We start from the raw sequence: 22173 nt of genomic DNA on the forward strand, positions 1-22173 counted from the left end.
TGTGGTTGAACCAACATTTGCTAAAGGCATTTGCTCTGAACTCTGCCCAGCACCAGGTGCTCAGAGGCAATGAAAGACAGAGATGGTTTCTGATTCCAAGACCAGGACTTGGGATTCTCTGCTCAGCCTATGGCAGAGCCCACCTTCAACTCCTGGGAGAACTGGAATGGTGGCACAGCCTGATCTGAGGGAGCCTGCACCACACTGGCCGCATCCTGGCTAGGGCTCCAGCCTATTCTGGCCAGTCCTGATCTCAGCGGGTTTGAGTCAGGCTGGAGGGGTTGGCTGTGTGCTGAAGGCCAGTGAGCTGCCTGCTAATGGGGTTGGGCCACCCTGCGCTGCTCCCTGGAGGCTGGACAAGGCTGGGATTGTTTTCTGGCTCCTTTGTCTCCCATTCCCTGGCCTGCTGGCAGGCCACTCCTCCCTCCCGTTGGCCTGGCTGGCAGGAGCACCCCGGGCCTGCGGACCCACCTGCTTTGGAGCACCAGTCAAGCTCTGGGTAAGGAAGCTCACCTGGGGCTCTAGGGAATTAGGGCCAGCTCCAGCCCCTCCCCCATCTCCAAGGCTACAGCACACTCTACATAGACCTCTAAACCCCATGGTAAGGGAAGGACGACCTCTAGGGCAGCTAGAGCCCAGCCAGCATCCTGCTTTCCCACCCCTCCCCCAGGTCACTGGGCAGCACTCAGGATGGGTCAGACCACCCCCATCCTACTCCTGGGCAAGGAATACCTTTGAGGCCTCTATCTTAAAACTCGGCCGGGGTGCAGGGACTAGGGACCAGGTCTGTCTTGTGCCCAGCCCAGTCCCTAGGTCAGGGGCAGAGAGCCCCCAAACTGTTTGGGGACCCCGATTGGTGGTGTGAGGCCCACTGTGAAGCTGGTGACAGGAAGAGGGGCGGGGTTAGGTTGTAGAGTTGCTGGAAAGTTTTGGCCCTGGGAGATGGGGGGGAGTGTCCTCCCTCCTAGGGTGGTTCCATCCGCCTAGCTGGCCCAGCCCCACCAATTGTGCCAAGGAATGTGCCTGGGAGAGGCGGCCTGAGGCTGGCGGGGCAGCAGAGCCACGGCCACCGGAGGCATTGCACAGGTCTGGGGCTGAGGGGCAGGGGGCTCAGGGACAGAGACCCTGAATGTCCAGGGGCACAAGTGTCCTCAGAGAAGAGCCAGGCATCCCCCTAATTCCTTGCCCCGGCATCTGGCCTCCAGGAATTCTCGGTGCTCAGCCTGCACACTGGGCCAAGGGCTTTTGGTGATGGTGGGTGGCTTGGGGTCTCTGCACTCATCTCCATGAGTTAGGCTTCTCCTGAGATGGAACTGGAGGGCTGGGGGATGGGACCCAAGGTCCGGGGTTGCTGAGACAGTATTCCAGCTGGGGCGAAGGCCCCTCCACTTTGTGTTGGGTTAAGGGGAAACAGTGCCCCCAGGCTAGGATGGGGAGGGGTCAGGGAAGCTGGGCCCGCCTCCCCTGGCCTGAAGGAAGCAGCTTGAGGCCAGCTACCCTGGCACTCGGTGACCAGGCCCAGCCTGGACCTGGGTGATAAGGAGGCTGTGGACGGGAGCAGATACCTGATTTCCTCCCCCCAACCCTCTGTCTCTAGGTCAACGTGGAGGTGCAGGCCATCATGCTCAGTCTCAAGCTACCCCAACTCCTTCAAGTCCACCAGGTCCCCCGGGTGAGGGGCTACACTGGCCAACTCCTACTCCCCAGGGGACTGCCTGGGACTGAGGTTCTCTTTCAGCAATCGGGGAAGTCCCTCCTGCAAGCTAGCTCTTATCCCTCCCATCCCAGCGTGAGACCCTTCCTGTTCTCTAAGGAGCAGGCTTGTTTAGAATCCCCTCCCCCAGAGCACCCTGTCGGTGCCAGGCGACTCTCCCATCTATCTTGTCCCCTTTCCCTGGCTCTTCTGCTTCTCATCTGCTTTCTGGGTATTGGAACCTGTGATGAGAGCGAAGTCAGATTTAGTTTGGCTTTGGGGCCATTGTGACCCCCAGCGCTTTCTCTTCAATCCTGCTTCTATAGCTCTCTCCTGGAGGGAGAGGATCCAGCATAGTGACCCCCACCCCCACCCCCACCCAGGTGTTCTGGGAAGACGGCATCGTGTCTGGCTACCGCCGCCCCACCAGCTCGGCCTTGGACTGTGTCCTCAGCTCCTTCCAGATGACCAACGAGACTGTCAACATCTGGACTCACTTCCTGCCCACCTGGTGAGGAGGCTATCCCCGGCTTTGCGCTCAGAGGGAGGGTGCTCGGGCAGGTTGTGGGCGGAAGTCGGAAGTCGGAAGTTGCGGGACTGCGCGGCCGCCTGAGCACGTGCCGCTGCAGGTATTTCCTGTGGCGTCTGCTAGTGCTCGCGGGAGGCCCGGGTTTCCGGGCGGAGCCCTACCACTGGCCGCTGCTCGTTTTCCTGTTGCCCACCTGCCTCTACCCTTTCACTTCGTGCTGTGCGCACACCTTCAGTTCCATGTCGCCCCGCGCGCGGCACATCTGCTACTTCCTGGACTACGGCGCTCTCAGCCTCTACAGCCTGGGTGAGCCCGCGGGAGGCGGGGGAAGGGAATGGGGACTACAGGGTTGGGGTTTATGCGGGGAGGTGGCGCGCGGTATTCCGTCCCGAGCAAGCCCTTCGGGCCTCAGCTCCTGCCCCGCGCTCCCCAGGTTGCGCCTTCCCCTACGCCGCCTACTCCATGCCGGCCTCCTGGCTGCACGGCCGCCTGCACCAGCTCTTTGTGCCCGCCGCCGCACTCAATTCCTTCCTGTGCACTGGCCTCTCCTGTTACTCTCGGTGGGTTCTTGGCCAGTGTTGAAGGGGAAGGCGGAGGGACAGGACAGGGCACCGCAATCACACTAACACCTGGGATCGCTCTTGAACAACATTAAGAGCTACGGGACCATTTATTGAGAATTCCTGGGTGTCAGAGCCTGTGCGCTAGCACCATACCTGCAGTTTCCTTTAATCCTCCCAGCCACGCATTTCACAGATGGGATCATTTACAGAGGGGTCATGTGTCACTAAGCTACATGTGTCACTAAGCTACATTGACATTCCATCTTGGTCAGAGGCCTCCTGCCCGCTCTGACTCCCCCCTAGCACCAGGATGGTGACCAGCCTTTCCCTCCTGCCTCCCAGGTTCCCTGAGCTGGAAAGCCCTGGGCTCAGTAAGATCCTCCGTACAGGCGCTTTCGCCTACCCCTTCCTGTTTGACAACCTCCCACTCTTCTATCGGGTAAGGGGGCTTAGGGCTCCTGGTCAGGCCCCTGTTTTCCTGTCCTCTCAGTGCCCCTTCCAGTCCTTCCCCCTCAATCTCACCTCAGCCATGCTGCCCACCCTCCAGGCCCAGCACCCAGCCTGGCTCTGCGCTCCCCCTCCCCCCCCCACTAGATTCCAGACACATGTGGATCCACTCTCCAATCCCTCCTGCTCAGCCCTGCTTTTCCTTTGCCAGCTGGGACTGTGCTGGGGCAGGGGCCACAGCTGTGGGCAAGAGGCGCTAAGCACCAATCATGGCTACCACCTGTTGTGCGCACTGCTCACTGGTTTTCTCTTCGCCTCTCACCTGCCTGAGCGGCTGGCACCAGGACGCTTTGACTACATTGGTGAGAGCAGGCCCAGCCTGGCCGAGGAAAGGGCAAGGGAGACAGCTTCTCAGAACCCAGAGATTGAACTGAGTAAATGGCATATGCAGCCAGAAGACAGTGCACTGGAGGGTCCTCAGAGTCCAGGCCCACCCCCCACTTCGCCGATATCAGACAAACTAGTAGCATGTATGCTGGGGGCATTGTGTTTTATGCATATCAGCTCATTCACTCCTTCCAGTAGCTCTTGGAATCACGTTTTCTTATTCCTAAATTTAGGATAGTAGCAGGCCCAGATGATGGGGTGACTTGCCATGGGTCAGAGGGTGAGTTGGGGCAGCCCTGGGAATGGGTATGTGCCCTGACCTGCCTACCTTCCCCACAGGCCACAGCCACCAGCTATTCCACATCTGTGCAGTGCTGGGCACCCACTTCCAGCTGGAAGCGGTGCTGGCTGATATGGAATCTCGCCAAGCCTGGCTGGCCACACAGGACCCCCCCCTGGGCCTGACAGGCACAGTGGCCACGCTAGGCTTGGCAGTGACTGGGAACCTGCTCATCATTGCTGCCTTCACAGCCTCCCTGTTTCGGGCCCCTAGTACATGCCCCCTGCTGCAGGGTGGCCAGCTGGAGGGGGGTACTAATGCCAAACAACAGTGAGGCCCCATCTCTGAGCCTGCCTCCGAGGCAGGCAAAGGTGAGGCCTCGGTGCTGGGGAGGAGCCCAGACCCAGACCTGAAAAGCTGTGGGGCACATATGAGCCTGGACTCAAAGGTGACTGAGCGAGTGCCAAGGAGAAAAGGCAGAGGAGAGGAGCTGGTGGGGCTGGCAGAGAGCAGGAGGGTCAGTGAGGGTGCTCTGGATGGGGCTGGGGGAAGTGCTGAGGATCTGAGAGGGGAGGTGTGTGTGTCCAGGCTGGAGAGCCTCCCCTTCCCCGGCAGAGGCTGGGATGGGGAGGTGTTGGGGCCCTTTCATCTAGTCCCGTTTCTGGTGCTCCTAGAAGTCTGCTTAGCCCAAGGAAGAACTAACATGACTAACCTAGGCCTACCCTGAATGCTTGTTAACTAGGCCAGGAGGCCCACTCTTGCCCCCCGCCCCCCACCCCCCCAAAGCAGGCAGTGCTGTCTGCTGGCAGCTCTTTGCCTGTAGTGACGAGTCTGTTCTGGTCACAGTCGTGTACTCAAGATGTCCAGCTTTGGGCATCTGGGTCTGTTAGGGTGTGTCATGGATGGTGCACTGGGTTGGGGTGGTGGGGAGGGTGCTGGGCCAGAGGGGGAATCCTAGTTAGACTTTAGAAAGCCAACCTCAATGCTTCTGGAATGAGGCAGATACAAATAAAAACGTCAACAGACTTTGGGAAGCACTTTTTGGGACTGAAGGAGGTAAAACACCCTTGCCTCTCCCCACCCTCCCAGCACCTCCCCCACCCTCCATAGATAAAGAGTCAGACACCACCAATTCCTCTTGTGGAGTTTATTCTGGAGCAGCTGGGCAGATGGTGACCCCACACTTGTAGGGTAGGGAGGTCAGGGCAAGAGAAGGGGAAGGGGTTCTGGAGAGGAGCCAGAGCAGGGGGCCGCCGGCAGGGCTGCAAGCTCTAGGCTATGCCATAGAAGCGCTGGTAGGCCTCTTGGAAGCCGATGTGGTCAGCCAGTTCGTCGCAATCCGGGTTGAGCTCACACACCTCCCTCTTGGGCTCCAGGGGATCTGGATAGGGGGCTGGGGCTCTGACAGCCCAACACAATGGCATCAGCCTCCACACAAACTGCCCCCTCCACTCCCGTTTCACCAGGGCCCTCCTTGTCCTCCCAGCCTCTCCTTTTCTCACCCCAGCCCGTGATCCAGGTAGCGCCGGAGTCTCTTCACCACCTCACTGCCCTCCTGCTTGGACACGAAGGCTGTGGAGCAGAGGGGCAGGGATCAGGTGGCTGTGAGTTTGGGGCGATAAGATGGGGGGCAGGCTGGCCTTCCTAACAGCCAGAGAGGAGCCAGTAGGAGGGGGGAAATGGGACTGTGGGGGCCAGGGTGAGGGACCGCTGGGCAGCTGGGTGATGTGGCACAAAGCCCCTAGCAGGCCTGACTCCTACCTGCTCCTCTGTCAGACTCTGCACCACTGGGCTTTGCATCTGCAAAAGAAAGGACCCCAGTTCACCCCTAAGCCCCCCTCCTCCCCTGCCTCTCTGGCAGTTTGCTGTCCCCTCTCCTTCCACAAGGACAGGCAGGGCAAATGGACTGAGCCTACCCTCCTGGAGGAGGGGGTTCGATAGCCAAAGGGACTGCCAGTGGAGGGGTGAGTGAGTGCTCCCCTCCTCACTGGCTGGGGCAGAGTGGGGGACTCACCTGTCTGGCTAGCGAGGCAGAGTGCGGCCAGGGCCAGCAGGGTGAGGAGCATGCGGGGCTTCATGGCGTCTCTCTGAGGTGGCTTTGGGTCTGCTGCTCAGACTCCGCTGTTCCCACCAGCTTCCAGCACCATTTATACTCTCTGGGCCCTGCCCTGGAGGCCAGGGTGGGCCGCCTGATCATGGTGCGGGCGGGTCGCAGGGGACTCTGCCAGGGCTATTTGGGGTCATCCGCCCCAGATCTATAGGCCAAACCCCAAAGGATGTTGTGGTTGGAACCAGGGCACCCTGGGCAGGCCCCTGGGAGTGGAGGAGGGTGGGTGGTAACCTGAGACTGCCAGCCTCTGGATGCCCCCCGTCCCTCCCTAAGGGGGCCACTCAGGTCCACCAGTCCTTACTCTCTCTTGGAGACCCAGCCTCACGGCTGAACAGGCCAGGAGGGGTGTGGGGGGACCCAGAGAGGAAGGGGCCCAGAGGTCCAAAATAGATCAGGGCAGAACTGGGCTACAGCTCTCGAAGATTGTGATTTCCACTGTCAGCCGTGGGCAGGAGCCAAACCCCAGGGAGGGAGTGCCGGTGATGGCCTCATTCACCCCTCGAGACACCAAAGGCAGGCCTGGTGTGGGGGCGGCTCGACTCTGGTCAGGCCCTGGAGGTCAGGACAGGAGAAATGGTCAGGTAGCAAAGGGCCAAGAGCCAGCACAGATGGGGCTGGGCATGAGGTTAAGGACAGCCCTCTGCCTGGGGCAGGCCAGGTGGTCAGTGGCAGGGGTCCCTTCCCTGGGCCCTCACAGGGCCTCTGCGGAGCAGGGAGATGGAGAGCACAGCTGGGCTCCTGACCCTCTGCTTCTCTTCCTGCCCTTGCAGGCTCCTCCTATGAAAACCCCATCCCCCCCCCCTGAGTTCTGCTTCTGCCTCAGCTCAACCTGGAGAGGAGGGGGGTGACCTCACTCACCTGACAGAGCACACTGCCCCCCCCCCCGTCCACCCCCAGGGCCTATGGCTGGGTAGAAGGGGATGGGGGGCAACTGGATGGTTGAATGCTACAGCTCCAGGGGGAGAGAAGAGCCATGGGCTCAATTTGGGGGGTGGCAAGCAGGGGCCACCCGATGTCTTCCTGAGTGTCCCAGTGCTCCTAGGCAGATCCAGCCTAGCCTCTCTCCAGTTAGGGTGAGACCCTCCCCTTCCCCCCTGGTCTGGAGGCACCTATCTTGCCTTGCTGAGCTCCTCATGATGCTCTGCGGGCCCTGGGTGAGGGGAGCATGAGGACTACGCGTGGAGCTATTAGGGCCGCCTGCTCTGTGCGCACTCACCAGATGCAAGCGCTGAGGCCCAAGGTGAGTGCTTTGGCCCTGCCCTCAGGCACCTGTTACTTTGTCTGAATCAAACCAAACTTACAAAGAATGGACAGGGTTGGTCAGAGCCACACTCTGAAAGCTTGTCCTGGCCTCAAGGAACTCGGGGGTCCTGGTTCTGTGATAAGGAGCTTCACTGCCCCTCCGCACGTGAAGGTCAGACACCCCCCTGGCAACCCACCCGAGACTGGAGGCTCTTGGTGAACTACAGCTGAGGCCTCTAGGGGTCAGGACTCAGAAGCCCAGGAGGGGGTCTTGGCCCACAAGTGTCCCAGACAGCGGAAGCACCCTCACAGATTACAGTGCAGCGGAGGACGTTTATTTGCGGATGTGGAGAGACATGGCACAGCCCTCAGCTGGCCAGCAAAGGGGCAATCAGTGGAGATTGGAAACAGATTTCCCAGCCAGGTCCTAGGGTGGGTAAGGAAGCGGCAGGCCTGTGTGGGGTGGTGGGGAGAGGCACAGTGTCTGACTCCCAGGGGGGATCTGGCCAAGAATCCTCAAGCTGGAAGGAAATGGAGGAATCTGAAGGTAGTGTGTGTTACTCCAAGGATTCCCCCAAGGCACAGTGGCAGTGGGGACTGCTCACACCTTGTCCCCCAGCAAATTCCATTGTTGCTCAGGACTAGGCAACACAGCAGCTGTGCTCAAAGGCAGCTTTACAGGGGCCCTTGACCACCACCTGCTCCTGGGCCGGCCATCTCCCCCTCACTCAGGCTCCCTCAGCATGGCCACCAGCTCCTTCTGTCCTCTGTGCAGAGCCTGCCATCAATGGGAGAGAAGGAAATTGGGAGAGGAAAAAATCCAAATCCTTTCCATCTATTGTCCTTGCCTTCAGGCCTGCGTTCCCCCAGAATGATAGGGGTCTGCCGCTCATGTCAGGACCCCACAGGGCATGGAAGGAAGTCCCTCCCCCTGACACTCAGCAGGTATTTATGGCAGGCTGGTGCTTTGGCCACCTAGACTGGGCCTCCCCAGCGCAAGAGTCCATCTTCAATAAGGGCCCCAAAGTGTCCCCCACATCTGACCTCTCTCGGTCTGTTTTCCTCTCTGCTGCAGCAGGGGAACAGGTTCCTGAGGGCAGGGCCAAAGCACTTACCTGCCAAGCCTGCCACCGAGCCTGGCCCTGCAGCTGCAGCTCTTCCACCTGCCTGCGCCCGGCCAGGACGGCTTCTGCTAGCTGCCTATTCTCAGCCTCCTGTTTCTGCACCCGGCGCCGCAGGGCATCCCGCTGCTGTAGGAGGTAGGGCACCACGGTGCTGCGCAGGTCTTTCTCTGGGATCCCACTTGGGCGCCTGGAGAATGGCAAGGAGCACAGGGTAAGAAGGCGGAGGACGTGTGGGATGAGGGTTCTACTTCCAGCTCTAATCAGTGATATTCCCACCTCCAATCTCAAATTGGACTGGCTTTTAAGGTCTCTTCTGGGGTCCTTCTCGCCTCCTAAGACCCAATCGCATGGCTCCTGCTCCTGATGGAAACGCTAACCTTCTGTCCCTCAGCTTTGGTGCCCAGGAATCCACCTCCCCCTTCTCACATCACCTATATCTTAGCCTTCCTGCCAGTACCCCACATTCTCCTCTTGCCCACGTACAGTCCCCCATCTTGAACACTCCAGAGCTAGAGGTGACTTTTTAGCCTTCGCCTCTGTGCTGCTGATGGTGCACCCACTCTGGACTGAGCTGGAGATGTGGGGATGGTGGTGGCAGGATGAGCCCTCCCAGAGGGAGTGGCTGCCTGAGAATGGCCCTGACCTGGAGAGGCCCTGGTATTAGCTAACAAGGGGAGACAAGGAAAGATGGGTCTGGTGAGGCAAGATTACAGGGGGTTCTGGATGCCCAGAATGAGGAGACAGGTCAGTTCCGATAGGCCCTGGGGTGGAAGCCACTATAGATGCTTTTTAAATTTCTTTTTCAGTTATAAAACTTAATTCTTTTAAGTATTAAGATCACAGAGCATAACAATTGAAAAGCACAAAAAGGATTTTCCTTCCTCTGGACTAGGAATCCTATTCAGGCAGGAGAGGGTGGAGGGAGGCGGGAGCTCAGGCCATCCTGGTCTTAGTGGCCTCAACTCTCCACTCCTTGTCCCAGGGCCCTCTTCTCTGTCCTGCACAGGAAATACCAGGCAGCCCCCTGAAATGTCAGCTCCAGGAGAAGCAGGTCTTTTGTGTCCTGTTCTTTGTTGAATCTCTGGCACCTATTGGGTGTAAAGTCCATGTTCCCTAAAATTTGTTGAATGAACAAATGAGTAAAAACCAATGTCTGGGCCAGCCTAATGGACATCAGTTTCCAAACCTATGATTCTGCCTCATCCATCCCCTATCCTTTCTCTCACAGACCAGGCAGATTCTGAAATGAGCTCCCCAGGAAGGTCTCCTTCAGTCTGCCTCAAACCCCTACACAACGTGCACTTGGCCCTGGGACTCTTCCCCAGAGGGGGCTATACTTTTCACTGATGGGGGTTATTGTTTGGTGTTTGTCCTCTCCACCTGTCCCTGTCACAGGGTCCTCTCTCTGTGAGCCCAGAGTCTCATACCTAACCTATGGGTCCATCATAAAAGCTCCCTCAAGCCCTGGCTGACGTTGCTCAATGGTTAAGCGTCGGCCTGGGCACATAAAGGTCATGGGTTCGATTCTGGTGCGTGCATGCGGGAGGCAATCGATCAATGTTTCTCTCTCCCTTCTCCCTCCCTCCTGTTCTCTCTAAAAATCAGTGGGAAAAATATCCTTAGATGAGGATTGAGAACAACAAAAAAGCTCCTTCAAGATGCTGAAATGCTGCCCCTCTCTCTGTGAGCCCTCCTGTGGTCCTCCTCACCAGGCCGGCTCCTTTCGGTCTTTGCCTTCTTCCACGATTGTATCCAAGGCCGTCAGGACAGCTTCCAGGTTTCCCTCCGCTTTGATTTCGGAGATTTCCTCCTGAAGAGAAAGGAAGAAAGAGCAATAATGTTACTAGGCAAACTTACAGTAGAAATATGCTAAACTGCTAACCGCATTTAGTACGACTTGGGCTAAATTCTGTTTACACAAACATTCTAGTTTTTCTACATGTGACTTTTACATTAAGGAAATAAAGATGGGCCCTGGCCGGGTAGCTCAGTTGGGTATAGCATTATCCTGATACACCAAGGTTGTGGCTGATGAATGCATAAAAATATAAATAAGTGGAAAAACAAATCGATGTTTCTCTCTAAAATCAGTCAATCAATAAAAGGATAAAGTGGAAGACATTTTTAAAAGCCTGCAGCAAGCCTCTCTCCTCCTGCCCATCTGAGCGCTGCAGGCCTTGCTGTTATCCCCACACACACTTGGATGCTTAAGAGGCCCATCCTAAGGTGTAACCACAGGACAGTTTAATTCTCTAGAGAGACAGTGAATGGGATCCTGTCCTTTTTTGTGTTCCCTCTAGGATGCAGTTCCAACAGTTTGTTAGTTGCCTCTGTGCCCGGCATTGCACCAGGTGCTGGAGAAACAAAGAATAAGACCCAGACATGCCCTCACTGAACTCACAGCTCTAGTGGGCAGACAGCATATAAACACACAATTACAAAACAGGACATTGACCGAAGGGGCATTTAAGATATCCGCACCACTTGAAGGGAGGGAAACTGCCACTGCAGCCTGACAGCACGAAGGACATTGTAGGGAGTGAGGACAGGAAACAGTGGAGGGTAGGTCCCTGCCTCCAGGGGTGAGTCTGGAGGCAGGGCCTAAGCCAACAGGAGCTGCTGGGCTTCTAGTCACTCACCCTGATAGATGTCTGCAACTGTGTTATAAACTTGTCATAAATTCGCTGTGTCATCTCAGGTTGCAACTGGTAGAAGCGCTTATAACAGTCAGTGAATCTCTGGTAGCTGGTGGGAAAGCAAGAAGGCAAAGGTGGGGAGGGTCAAACACACCAGTCATCAGTCATCGGCTTTTGCCTGGGCACCCCTTTTGTTTTTTAAACTTCACTGAGCAGCCATCACCAGGAGGGCTTTTTAAAATTCAGATCACAGGCCCTGGCTGGGTAGCTCAGTTGGTTAGTGTCATCCTGATACACCAAGGTTGCAGGTTTGATCTCTCATCAGGGCACACACAAGAATCACTGGCCCTGGCCAGTGTGGCTCAGTTGGTTAGAGTGTCGTCCTATGCAGTGGAAGGTCATAGGTTTGATTCTGGTCAGGACATATACACGGGTTGTGGGATCAACCCATGGTTGGGGTGTGTACAAGAGGCAACCGATGGATATCTCTCCCACATTGGTGTTTCTCTCTCTCCCTCTCTAAAATCAAATTTTAAGCTATATTTATCATCAGTGAAAATAATTTTAAAAAGGGTATTTACCAAGTTTTGAAACAGAAATGACTATACTAACTGATTTTAAAAAATCAACCAGTGAGTACATAACTGAGTGGTGCAACAAATCAATGTTTCTCCCCTTTCTCTTGTGCTCAAATCAATTTTTTAAAAAACCCCTCAGATCGTTGCCCACCCCCGCCAATTTCTAACAAGCTCCCAAGTGATGCTTGTGCCACTATGTGGTCACCCAGCAGGCACTGGGTGGCGTGGCCCCTGGAGCTTCCAATAGAGAGATGGCAGCAAACACAGGAACCCACACGTGAAGAGTGACCACGTGTAGGGAGTGACCACTTGTGGAGAGTGCCTCTGGGATTCCAGGGCTGAGAGAGTATATCGTGGGAATCATCTCTAAGTTGGGGGATGCCCTAGCCAGTCTGGCTCAGTGGATAGAGAGTCTGCCCATGGACTGTGAAGGATCCTGGGTTTGATTCTGGTCAAGGGCATGTATCTCAATTGCAGGCTTGATTCCTGGCCCTGGTTGGTGCATGTACAAATGCAACTTTAGGAGTATTTACACCTCAGAGACTGACAAACACTGAAAGCCAGGGTTTTATTTTGAGAGCTGGTTGTAAGCATCCAACAGTTCACCTCTTGGTAAGGGTGACGAATCTCTTACCTTTTTGGCGGTACACATTTGATGTTCATACACCTTGGAGGCTAAACCTGGGTAACAAAAGGATAATACAAAGAACAGATGATGGGCGTCCTTTTAGCCCTTAGCAGAATCCCAGACATCTTGTGTTTTTGTTAATTGATTTTTTTAGAGAGGGAGGGAGAGAGAAACATCGATTGGTTGATTGGTTACCTCCCATACATGCCCCAACTTGGGACCGAACCTACAACCTGAGTTTGTACCCTGATAGGGAATTAAACCTGCAACCTTTTGGTGTACAGGACAATGTTCCAACTGAGCCACACCAACCTGGGCGACATCTTGTTGTTTTGCTGCTGGCCCTACTCGCCACGCAGTCTGTGGCCACATGAAGGAATGTGGAGAGACACATGATGTCTGACCAAGTGGGGCTGGAATCGAAACCAGGTAATTGTGGCTTGAAACGGGTTTGGCTTGGACATGGGAGATCTTGTTCCTCCCAGCCCACTCGACAGGCAGAGGGTTTGAGCTGGACACATCTCTCCTCAGTTCAAGCAGCTGGCAGGGGAGAGGGCCCAGGGATGAGGCAAATTCTGCCCACCAGTGCTGCTCGTGAACTCTTCTAGTGTCCTCCTTGGGGTCTGAGAATTCAGTGAAAGTGAAGGACCCCAGAAAGGTGTGCATTTGTATGAGATGGGGAATATATGCTGTAAACACAAGGACGGAAGGCAGACAAACTGGAGGCCAGTGTCAGTAAGTACAGGAGGAAAGCGATTCCTTTTTTTCCCAGCTTTAAGATATAATTGACATACAGTACTGTATAAGTGTAAGATGTACAGAATAATGATCTGATTTACATGTATTATGAAACAACACAATTAGTTAACACCCTTCATCTTTTGTTACAAAAAAAAAAAAAAAGTAAAAACTTGTGATGAGAACTCTTAGATTTACTCTTTGTTTTGTTAATTCTCACCTGAAGATATTTCTCCCATTGATTTCTAGAAATAGTGGAAGGAAGGGGGGAAGATAGAGAAAAATAGATGTGAGAGAGAGACAATGATTGGTTGCCTACTGCACGAGCCCCAACTAGCGCTGGAGATTGAGCCTGCAACCAAGATATGTGCCCTTGATTGGAATCAAACCCATGACCCTTCAGTCCGAGGGCTGATGCTCTACTCACTGAGCCAAACTGGCTAGAGCAGGATCTGCTCTTAATAGCTTTCAAATATATCATATAGCTGTGTAACCAAAGTCATCATGTTGTACATTAGATTCCTGGAACTTACTTATGATGGGAAACTTGTACATTTTGACTACCTTCACTCAATTTCCCCTCCTCCCATCCCTCACAGTGATTCCTTTTTTGAGAGCCAGCTCATACTTGGGAATGATTTGAATACTGGTACGAACTTCCTGAAAAAATATCCTTGGGGATCTCCAGGGTGCCCAAAACAGACCCTGCAGACCAGGCAACTGGGATCCAGCAGCTGCCTGGCCACAGACTGATCCCACTCCCACCCTGGCAACCGCCCTTCCCTCCCACTCCCCCCCAACCTGAACCCCAGGATACCAAGGCTTGGGTTGCTTGGGTAGAAGAATTTTCCCACAACAGCGCCCCCAGAGGCCTCTGTGCCAATCCCCTCTTTGCCCTCGGCTGGAATGGTCTCCCAGCCTTGGCCTTCCGAAAGTACACAGGGGCCACCCAGCTGTGCTGGGTCAGTGCACTGGCTCTGAAGACAGACTGCCTGGTTTCCAGTCCTGCCTCTGCCATTCACCAGCTGAGTGATCTCGGACAACTTACTCACCTCTACAAGCCTCAGTTCCGTCTGTCAAGTGGGGATAATAACTCTGTCTATAACTCATAAAATTACTGTGAGGATTAAATAAGGTTACATATATAAGTAGCACAGTTCACAGCACACTGAAACGCTCCACGTTAGTGACAATTACTATTATTAGTCTCAAAAGAACAGTCCTCACGCCCTCTCCTCGGAAGTGCACAACATAACTTGACTTCCCAGAGTTGAGAAATCTCCCCCGGAGAAGACAAGTGCTTAGTAAAACACAACCTGATTACAATTGTAAGTGCAGAAATCAACTCAGCTGCAGGAAGAGCAGACTGGCCCCCACCAGAGAGAAAAAGTTAAATTGTGGCCCCCCCCCCCTAAAAGTGCTACATTTATCATCAATGAAAGTAACTTAAAAACTGGTATTTACCAAGTTTCAAAACAGAAATGACTATATTAACTGATTTTAACATTTTTTTCTCTTAAATAGTTATGTAATATTTGAGACATGTCTGTTTTTTAACTCACTTTGTCAGCATTTCAAAAAAACTCACCATAAATTGAATTTTCACTAAGTTTAACTTTAAAAAATTGACTTCAAAATATTTAAGCCCAGAATCAAGCTCTGGTGATTTGTCCATGTCAGTTTATATTTGCAGACAGATTGTGCAGGAATAGAAAGATGGGAGGCACACTCAAGTAAAAATGCGCTCCTGTAGTGTGCTCAGGGAGCCCTGGCTTGCACTTCCTTCCCATAGTAACTTGCTTGTTGCCCAACTGAAGGCCTATTTCACAGGCTGTCCACCAGAGGGCAGTGAGGGACTGGCGCTTCATGCTAGGGATGGATGGATAGAAGGGATCCTTGTGACAGAAATTCATACTCTCCACCCCCTGCACAGCTGCTCTTTTCATTAAATGTTTCTCTTGTCTTTTTCCCTCTCCCCTTCCTCATCCTCGATACAGTAGGCAGCCCCAGGACTGAGGAAGAAAAGGGAAAAAACAAATGTCCCTTGATGAAAATAAGAGGTCACTGATTTATGATGAAGACTGTATTTAAAAATGTCATTTGGGAACCAAGATAAACGCCTGTACTCGCCGCCACCCACAACCACATCAAAATTGTTTCAGGATTCCAGAGCAGGAGAAATAGAGAAACTGAGGCAGGAAAGTTAAAACAAGGCCAAACAGTGTGAACAGTTTGCAGCCGGCTTGTAACTAACAAGCCATTATCTTCCCCAGCTGAGGACACAGAGCCAATGGTTAAAAAAACACCTCCTCCCTCATGAGAGAATGCAGAAAGGCAGGGGGGAAGAGAAAAAAGGACCATTTTACTCTCTCAGCAGAGAAGCCAGCAGTCTCAAGGCTTGGAAAGATAAAATTGCCAGGCTTTTCATGAATTCTGGGAAAGCCACAACACAGTAAAAAAAAAAAGGGGGGGGACCTTGAGAATTAATCTATACCAAAATAGAGCAATTTTGAAGCCTATAGACGGGAGGGTATAAAATGCCTCAGACCCCCATCCAACTTGCTCTTCAGTTAGTTGAGAGCCCATCTGCTTCCTAAGTCATATATGTGTTTGCTTGCTTTGCTTCTCCTTTTTCCAATAAAGATGCATGTTTAATAAATTGGCTTTTCACAACGCAGTCAAGGTCTCTCCTATAAATTCATTTATATGAGAAGACAAGAATCAAGGTTGGGGACAGCCTTCTCCCATTGGCTCAGGAGGCTGTCTTGTCCGGTAACACTTATCTGGTGTCAATGAGAGGTGTCTATAACAAAATTACAACTAAAATACAGAACTATCATTCAAAACCGCCTGAAAGCTGGTTGAATGGAAGTCCTACAACTAGAAGTAAAAAAGAAAGCACCTTGAGACTGGTAGGAAGGGTGGAAGCACAGAACAGGCTGGTCTGATACCCACGTGTGCCATTTATTTGAGTCAGGAGGGAGATTGTCTCTGCAGAGGCTGTCCATGAGGAGCAAGGGGCCCAGCCCCACACCAGACCCCAAGCTCAGGTTTCCAGAGCTGGGAAGAAAAGTCCCCACAACTACGGGGATTGTGGCTGAGTGCCACGAGGCCTCTGGAGACCCAGGTGTCCCATTTAAAGGGCCAGTGCACAAACTTAGAACTTACTTGAACTCCCAGCACCAGGCAGCTTTGAGGGACACGGGTCATTGTTCCTGTGCTAGGACCTCCCCTGTTGCAGGGCTGACTGGCAGCCATAGCTGAATCTCCATAAGCCTGGAACACAGTTTGCTCTGCCCTGGTGATTCCCTGAGACCCTGCCCCATCCAATTTCCAGCCCCACTCAAGCTGTTTGCAGCAGCTTTTCTTTTTTTAAAATATATTTTATTGATTTTTACAGAGAGGAAGGGAGAGGGATAGAGAGCTAGAAACATCAATGAGAAATATCGATCAGCTGCCCCCTGCACACACATTGGGGATGTACCCACAACCAAGGTACATGCCCTTGACTGGAATCGAACCTGGGACCCTTCAGCCCGCAGGCCGATGCTCTATCCACTGAGCCAGACCAGTTAGGGCTGCAGCAGCTTTTCTATATGAATGGCCTGTCCTGGCTCAAGCTTCAGACTGCTAAAATCTCTCAAACAAGCTGTAGCTGGTGACAACATGCCCCAAACCTATCAATAAAAGGCCTAAGATCCAGCTCAGTTGACTGGGAAAGCTGAGCCGCCGGGCCCTACTACACAAGGAAATTCTACCAATTTCAGGAGACATAGCAGCCCAGGCTCTGTAGCTAGAGTAGTGGGCATACCCCCAGCCCATGTGTGAAGATGCACAAACAGGAAATAGTTATTGAACACTGGCTAGAACCAGGCATTATTCTAAGGACTCTACACTGAGTAACTCATATCTTTTAAAAATAATTTTTCCCTTTAAAATTTATTTGTTTATATTGATCTTAGAGAGGAAGGGGGAGAGAGTCATTGATGTGCATGCACCCCTCCCCACCTTTCAGTGCACAGGACGACGTTCAACCAAATGAGCCACACCTGCCAGGGCTGGAGTAACTAATTTAAACCTCACTAACTTTATGAGGTAGGTTCTATTATCATCCCATTTTCAGAAGAGAAAGCTGAGGCAGAGAGAAGCTTGCCTGAGGTCATGCAGCTGGGACATGGTGGAGCCATCTGGCTCTGGCTCAGGTGCCCTTTGCCTCCATGGCGCACAGCCTGCAGTCTGGTGAAGTAAGCAGGGAAACGCCAAAGAGTCTGGACCAGGGGTCCTCAAACTACAGCCCGCGGGCCACATGCGGCCCGCCGAGGACATTTATCCGGCCCGCCGGGTGCTGCTGCCTGTCCTGCTTAGCAGCCAACTCGTCCCGGGCCCGCAGTGCACATAGGAATTTGTTCATAGTTTTTTTTTAAACTATAGTCCGGCCCTCCAACGGTCTGAACAGTGAACTGGCCCCCTGTTTAGAAAGTTTGAGGAACCTTGGTCTGGACTGTATCATGACGGAAGGAGCTAGAAAAGGGTTCTAAGTAGGGATGGAACTTCAGATGCGTACTTTAGAAAGCTCCCTCAAACTGCTGTGTGAGGATCGATTCAAGAGGCACTGGTGACAGAGTGATGGCAAACTCAGCAAAGCAGATACAGTGGGGGTAGAGAGAGGTAGACTGGAAACATATGAAGAACAGAACCAGCATGATGGAGCTGAAGCCGCAAACCACAGTCTGATGAGTCATTCCCACTTCAGAAATGAATCAGACAATAGCATGCATCATCTGCACAGTCAAAGAAAGTGAGATATTTCCGAGGCATTTACTTAGAATAATTTATATATTTAACCACTCTTTTTCCTGTGAAGAACTGCTTTCTCTGAACACCAATAGTCTTTGCCACTAGTTTAAAACTACCAGTGGGGGAGGGTGTCGTGCTAGAGATCGACCAAAGGACTGGTATGCATGCACATAATCATAACCAATGGACACAGACAGTAGGGGGGTGAGGGCATGTGCTGGGGGGTGGGAGCAGCCGGGGAGATGTCAATGAGGGAAAAAGGAGACATGTAATACTTTAAACAATAAAGAATTTAAATTATAAAAAAAATAAAACTCTACCAGTTCATGTACAAACGCAGTTAGCTTTTTCCTTGGTTGCTGTCAGACATGGGCTTTAATCAATTTATTATGTAAATCACACAGTGCAGAGCACATCCCAGGCTGGAATTCTGGACCAGGACAGGCACTGGTCACAGTCTGGCATATAAGAACGTAAGAACTGTCAATCACCTCTCCTCCCTCAGCCCCATGGACTGACACCGCATGTGGCACAGCTACTGGGGTGCCATGGGTACCTGTAGCAGACCCAGTTTTCTTCTGAAGTGCTAACTGGTCTTCAACCAGGGCCCCACCAATACCACCCTGAACCAACAGCCTCTTTTGGAGAGTCCTGATTGGTAACGAAACAGAAAGGGGATAGCCTCATCTGCTTGCTTTATTAGGCGTCCTCAAACTACGGCCCGCGGGCCACATGCGGCCCCCCGAGGACATTTATCCGGCCCGCTGGGTGCCGCTGCCTGTCCTGCTTAGCAGCCGACTGGTCCCCGCCACAGTGTGCATAGGAATTTGCTCATAGGTTTTTTTTTTAAACTATAGTCCGGCCCTCCAACAGTCTGAGGGACAGTGAACTGGCCCCCTGTTTAAAAAGTTTGAAGACCCCTGGTTAGACCCAGTGATTCCTTCCATTATAGACCTCAGAAATGCTAGCACTACTCCATGAGGGGATGTACAAGAACATTCACCCTGGTATAATTTGTCGAGGCAAAGTGTCCATAAGAGGCAGTGAATAAGAACTGGATGCTTATCATGAAGTGACAAGCAGTGTTGAAAAGCTCTGAACCATATGTACTTACAGGACATGGTTAGATCATTTTAAAAAATGGTGTTGACTGCTGGTGGGAATGCAGACTGGTATAGCCATTATGGAATACAGTATGGAGTTTCCTGAAAAAATTAAATATGGAACTGCCATTTGACCCAGTGATCCCACTTCTAGGACTATATCCTAAGAAACCTGAAACACCATCAGAAAGAATATGCACCCCTATGTTCAATTTACAATAGCTAAGATCTGGAAACAGCCCAAGTGCCCATCAGTAGATGAATGGATAAAAAAGCTACAGTACATTTATTCCATGGAATATTATGCAGCAGTAAAAAAGAACCTCTTACCCTTTGAGAAAGCATGGAGGGACCTGGAGAGTATCATGCTAAGTGAAATAAGTCAGTCAGAGAAAGATAAGTATCACATGATCTCACTCATATGTGGAATCTAGTTAACAAAATAAACTGATGAACAGAGTAGATCCAGAGACATGGAAGCATGGAACAGAGTGTGGAATCTTGGAGGAAAGGTGGGGGAGGGTGGGTGGGTGGGAGGTAATCAACCAAAGACCTTGTATGCATATATGCACAACCCATGGACACAGATAACAGAGTGGTGAAGGCCTGGCGTGGAGGGCAGGGGCAGGCTGGAGGGGGCCAATAGGGGAAAAAGGAGGACATAGGTAATATTTTCAACAACATATATTTTTTTATTTTTTAATGGTGTTGACCCTACAGTGCCCTTCAAATTAGATGTGTGTTTACTGTGTGTTATATAATTTGTGGTTCCTTTACCCAACATGCCTACTCCAACTTTTTTCTCTAATCACATCCTGGGATCCAATGTATAAATCCAGTATTGCATGTCTTGTGCATAACAATTCTAAAGGATATTATTTTGTGTATTATATGTATATAATAATAGTGCACACTGCCATTTATTATTAAAAGTCTACAAATGAATGCAGCCAACTATCCAAGTTCACACCAACTAAAACACCAAATAAACCTTGCACAGTGAAAAATGGTGTTAAGTGAAAAAAGATATGTAGCACAATTATCATTCATATAAACTTAAAACATATACACACAAAACAACATATTGTACAAGAAAACAAACATAATCAAATGACTTCACTGCACTCACACTAACCCAGACCCCTTCCCCACTTCTATTCCTTTACCCTGATTTATTTTTCCTTATGGCACTAGAATGTCTACTCCATGAGAGCAACAACCGTTCTGTCTTAATCACTTATATCTCCAGCTTCTAGAACAGAGCCTGGGACATTGTAGGTGGCTGATAAATATTTGTACATGAATAAATGAATAAATGGAGGACATACAGCCAAGAAAAAAGAAAGCAGGGCCTATGGGGAAGGGAGAGGAGGGCAAAATGAGTAGGGAAAAATCAATCAAAGGAGGGATCTTGCCTGCACATATAATAGTGTCATAAATGGTCCATAAAAATAATTATTTTATCAAATTCAATACTGCTGAAATTAGACCCTGGGTGATTAGGATGTCACCTGTCTGTCCAGCCTCCTAATTTTAATCTCCCTCTGATCATTATGTTGTAGCCAAGCAGGCCTCTGCCAGTTCCTAGAATGCCCCATCTTGGGGCCTTTGCACAAGCTGTACCCTTTGCCTATACACTTTTTCTCTAGTTCTTTCTCTCACTGTTCCAGTTTCAGTGTAATGTCACTTCCTCAGAGTGGGCTCCCCTAACCAGCCTAGCTAGTGTGTTCCTTTCCCCCCAAGTTGCTCTTATCACATCACCTGTTCCTTACCTTGCCAAGCTCTGTGATTATTTTGTTTACTGAATGTCTCTACCCACTGAATATAAGCTCCAATATGGGGTCCTGTCTGCTTCACCAGCACCTGACACAATGCCTGGCAGAAGAGGCACTCAAATATTTCTCAGTGGCCGGGTAGGCATGGCTCAGTTGTTGAGTTGACCTATGAACCTGGAGGTCACGGTTCAATTCCTGGTCAGGGCACATGCCCTGGTTGTGGGCTCCATCCCTGTGTGTGTGTGTGGGGGGGGGGGGGGGGAGGGTGCAAGAGGCGGCCGATCGATCCCTCTCCCTTCCTCTCTCCAAAAAATCAATAGAGTATATTTTAAAAATATGTATTTCTCAGTGAATCAATGTGTGAAGAAGTGGATAAATGAAAGGAGGTCTCTGTAGGAAAGGAGGGAGGGAAGAACAAGAGGGAAGGAGGTTAGGAGAAGATAGGATTGGGAGAAGATGGGAGTGTTTTTTTTTAAAGATTTTAAAACTGATTTTTAGAGAGAAAGGGGAAAGGAACCACTGATCCGCTGCCTCCTGCACATCCTTACCGGGAATCAAACCCACAACCCCTTCCCTGCAGGGGAGGGCGCCTAACCGACTGCATCACACCTGCCAGATGGTTGTCTTGATGAGATCAGAGAACAGGTGTGGGGACAAACAGGGCTGGATAGAGAACAGGCTTCGGTCAAACCGCTCTAAGTAATAACAGTGTTTCATCATTAACATGCTGAGTGGTGGGATCACGGGCAACTGTGTCCAATATCGTTACAATACTGTTCATAGAAAATAAAAAGACAGGAAAAATGTTTCTATGGTAATACATTTAGTTCTCACAACCACCCAGTGAAGGTATTATTCCCATAATAACTACAATTCTAATGCTTTACATGTGGCAGGCACTATCTAAGCGCCTTTCGTGTACTTAACTCTCAAAACTACCCGTTGAGAAAGGTCCTGTTGCTGCCATTTTACTGATGAGAGACGGAGGCACAGAGCGGTTAGGCCTTGAGTCTAATTCCGAAGCCTGTGTCTTTCCTCTCAGCCACCGGAAGTTTTGGTCAAAACTAGACTGGCTGGAGGACACGGTAACTAGTTGTTCCAAGTCGACACACGTCACGTGAGCCACTGCTCACCTGGACTTCCAGCCACTGCTCGCCTGGACTGCCAGTCAATAATCCTCCAACCCCGGACCCACGTGACTGCCGTTAGCCCGATCTGGTCTCGCGGGATTCACTTTCTGGCGGCCCAAACTCGCTCCTGTTTGCCTCCCACCCGTCAACCTATTGTTCGATTTGCCCTCATCCCACTTCCTTCACCTTACCTCCCAGCGGCGACCAGCTTCTGGAGAAAAGTATCCACTGTGGTGTCGAGAAGCTTCACCCTCGAAATGGTAGTGTCAGGGGACACGGGTTCGGGGGACGACCCCTCACGCCCTTTTTCCTCACAGCCGCTGCCAACACTGGCGTTGCTTGCTTCGGCCATGTTAAAATGGAACCGCCAAATCTAACTGGCCAGGATGTCCCGCCCACCGAAGTCCCCGATT

At 51.8% G+C, this 22173-nt stretch overlaps 3 protein-coding genes across 7 annotated transcripts; 1 reads left to right on the plus strand and 2 right to left on the minus strand.

The window, feature by feature from the left end:
• Positions 1–392: 392 nt before the first annotated feature.
• On the plus strand, positions 393–5029 carry PAQR6 (progestin and adipoQ receptor family member 6). 4 transcript variants are annotated; one of them, XM_080647482.1, is made up of 8 exons: positions 393–499; positions 1598–1672; positions 2077–2204; positions 2323–2528; positions 2656–2782; positions 3128–3224; positions 3444–3594; positions 3959–5029. In XM_080647482.1, exons 2-8 carry the CDS (start codon positions 1622–1624, stop codon positions 4231–4233), a joined length of 1035 nt encoding a protein of 344 aa, XP_080503608.1. In that variant the 5' UTR covers positions 393–499; positions 1598–1621; the 3' UTR covers positions 4234–5029. The 4 variants fall into 4 exon arrangements, with proteins under 4 accessions (XP_080503608.1, XP_080503605.1, XP_080503607.1 ...); XM_080647479.1 differs by lacking the exon at positions 393–499 and adding an exon at positions 970–1086 and having other exon boundaries at positions 1598–1726; XM_080647481.1 differs by lacking the exon at positions 393–499 and adding an exon at positions 976–1086.
• A 4-nt stretch (positions 5030–5033) lies between these two features.
• BGLAP (bone gamma-carboxyglutamate protein) lies at positions 5034–7956 on the minus strand. The gene is made up of 5 exons (XM_080647489.1): positions 7859–7956; positions 5914–6561; positions 5661–5699; positions 5402–5471; positions 5034–5300 (listed from the first exon to the last, which is right to left on the minus strand). Exons 2-5 carry the CDS (start codon positions 5975–5977, stop codon positions 5171–5173), a joined length of 303 nt encoding a protein of 100 aa, XP_080503615.1. The 5' UTR covers positions 5978–6561; positions 7859–7956; the 3' UTR covers positions 5034–5170.
• PMF1 (polyamine modulated factor 1) lies at positions 7567–22129 on the minus strand. 2 transcript variants are annotated; one of them, XM_080647488.1, is made up of 5 exons: positions 21952–22129; positions 11015–11120; positions 10085–10185; positions 8367–8562; positions 7567–8029 (listed from the first exon to the last, which is right to left on the minus strand). In XM_080647488.1, the coding sequence occupies exons 1-5, from the start codon at positions 22110–22112 to the stop codon at positions 7976–7978; spliced, it is 618 nt and encodes a 205-aa protein (XP_080503614.1). In that variant the 5' UTR covers positions 22113–22129; the 3' UTR covers positions 7567–7975. The 2 variants fall into 2 exon arrangements, with proteins under 2 accessions (XP_080503614.1, XP_080503613.1); XM_080647487.1 differs by lacking the exon at positions 7567–8029 and having other exon boundaries at positions 8048–8562.
• Between the last annotated feature and the right edge of the window lie 44 nt (positions 22130–22173).

This window comes from Plecotus auritus, assembly GCF_963455305.1.
Source record: "Plecotus auritus genome assembly, chromosome: 12".
In the NCBI taxonomy this organism is placed as follows: domain Eukaryota; kingdom Metazoa; phylum Chordata; class Mammalia; order Chiroptera; family Vespertilionidae; genus Plecotus; species Plecotus auritus.

What these genes read in the sequence shown, in the direction of transcription:
- PMF1 (XM_080647487.1), bottom strand. Translation starts at nt 22,112, where the DNA reads ATGGCCGAAGCAAGCAACGCCAGTGTTGGCAGCGGCTGTGAGGAAAAA. An exon ending in AAGCTGGTCGCCGCTGGGAG is followed by an intron (nt 11,121 to 21,951) that starts GTAAGGTGAAGG and finishes CTTTCCCACCAG; the next exon opens with CTACCAGAGATTCACTGACT. An exon ending in GACCGAAAGGAGCCGGCCTG is followed by an intron (nt 8,563 to 10,084) that starts GTGAGGAGGACC and finishes GCCATTCTCCAG; the next exon opens with GCGCCCAAGTGGGATCCCAG.
- PAQR6 (XM_080647479.1), top strand. Translation starts at nt 1,622, where the DNA reads ATGCTCAGTCTCAAGCTACCCCAACTCCTTCAAGTCCACCAGGTCCCC. An exon ending in TCTCAGCCTCTACAGCCTGG is followed by an intron (nt 2,529 to 2,655) that starts GTGAGCCCGCGG and finishes CGCGCTCCCCAG; the next exon opens with GTTGCGCCTTCCCCTACGCC. An exon ending in AGGACGCTTTGACTACATTG is followed by an intron (nt 3,595 to 3,958) that starts GTGAGAGCAGGC and finishes CCTTCCCCACAG; the next exon opens with GCCACAGCCACCAGCTATTC.
- BGLAP (XM_080647489.1), bottom strand. Translation starts at nt 5,977, where the DNA reads ATGAAGCCCCGCATGCTCCTCACCCTGCTGGCCCTGGCCGCACTCTGC. An exon ending in CTGCCTCGCTAGCCAGACAG is followed by an intron (nt 5,700 to 5,913) that starts GTGAGTCCCCCA and finishes TTTCTTTTGCAG; the next exon opens with ATGCAAAGCCCAGTGGTGCA. An exon ending in TACCTGGATCACGGGCTGGG is followed by an intron (nt 5,301 to 5,401) that starts GTGAGAAAAGGA and finishes TTGGGCTGTCAG; the next exon opens with AGCCCCAGCCCCCTATCCAG.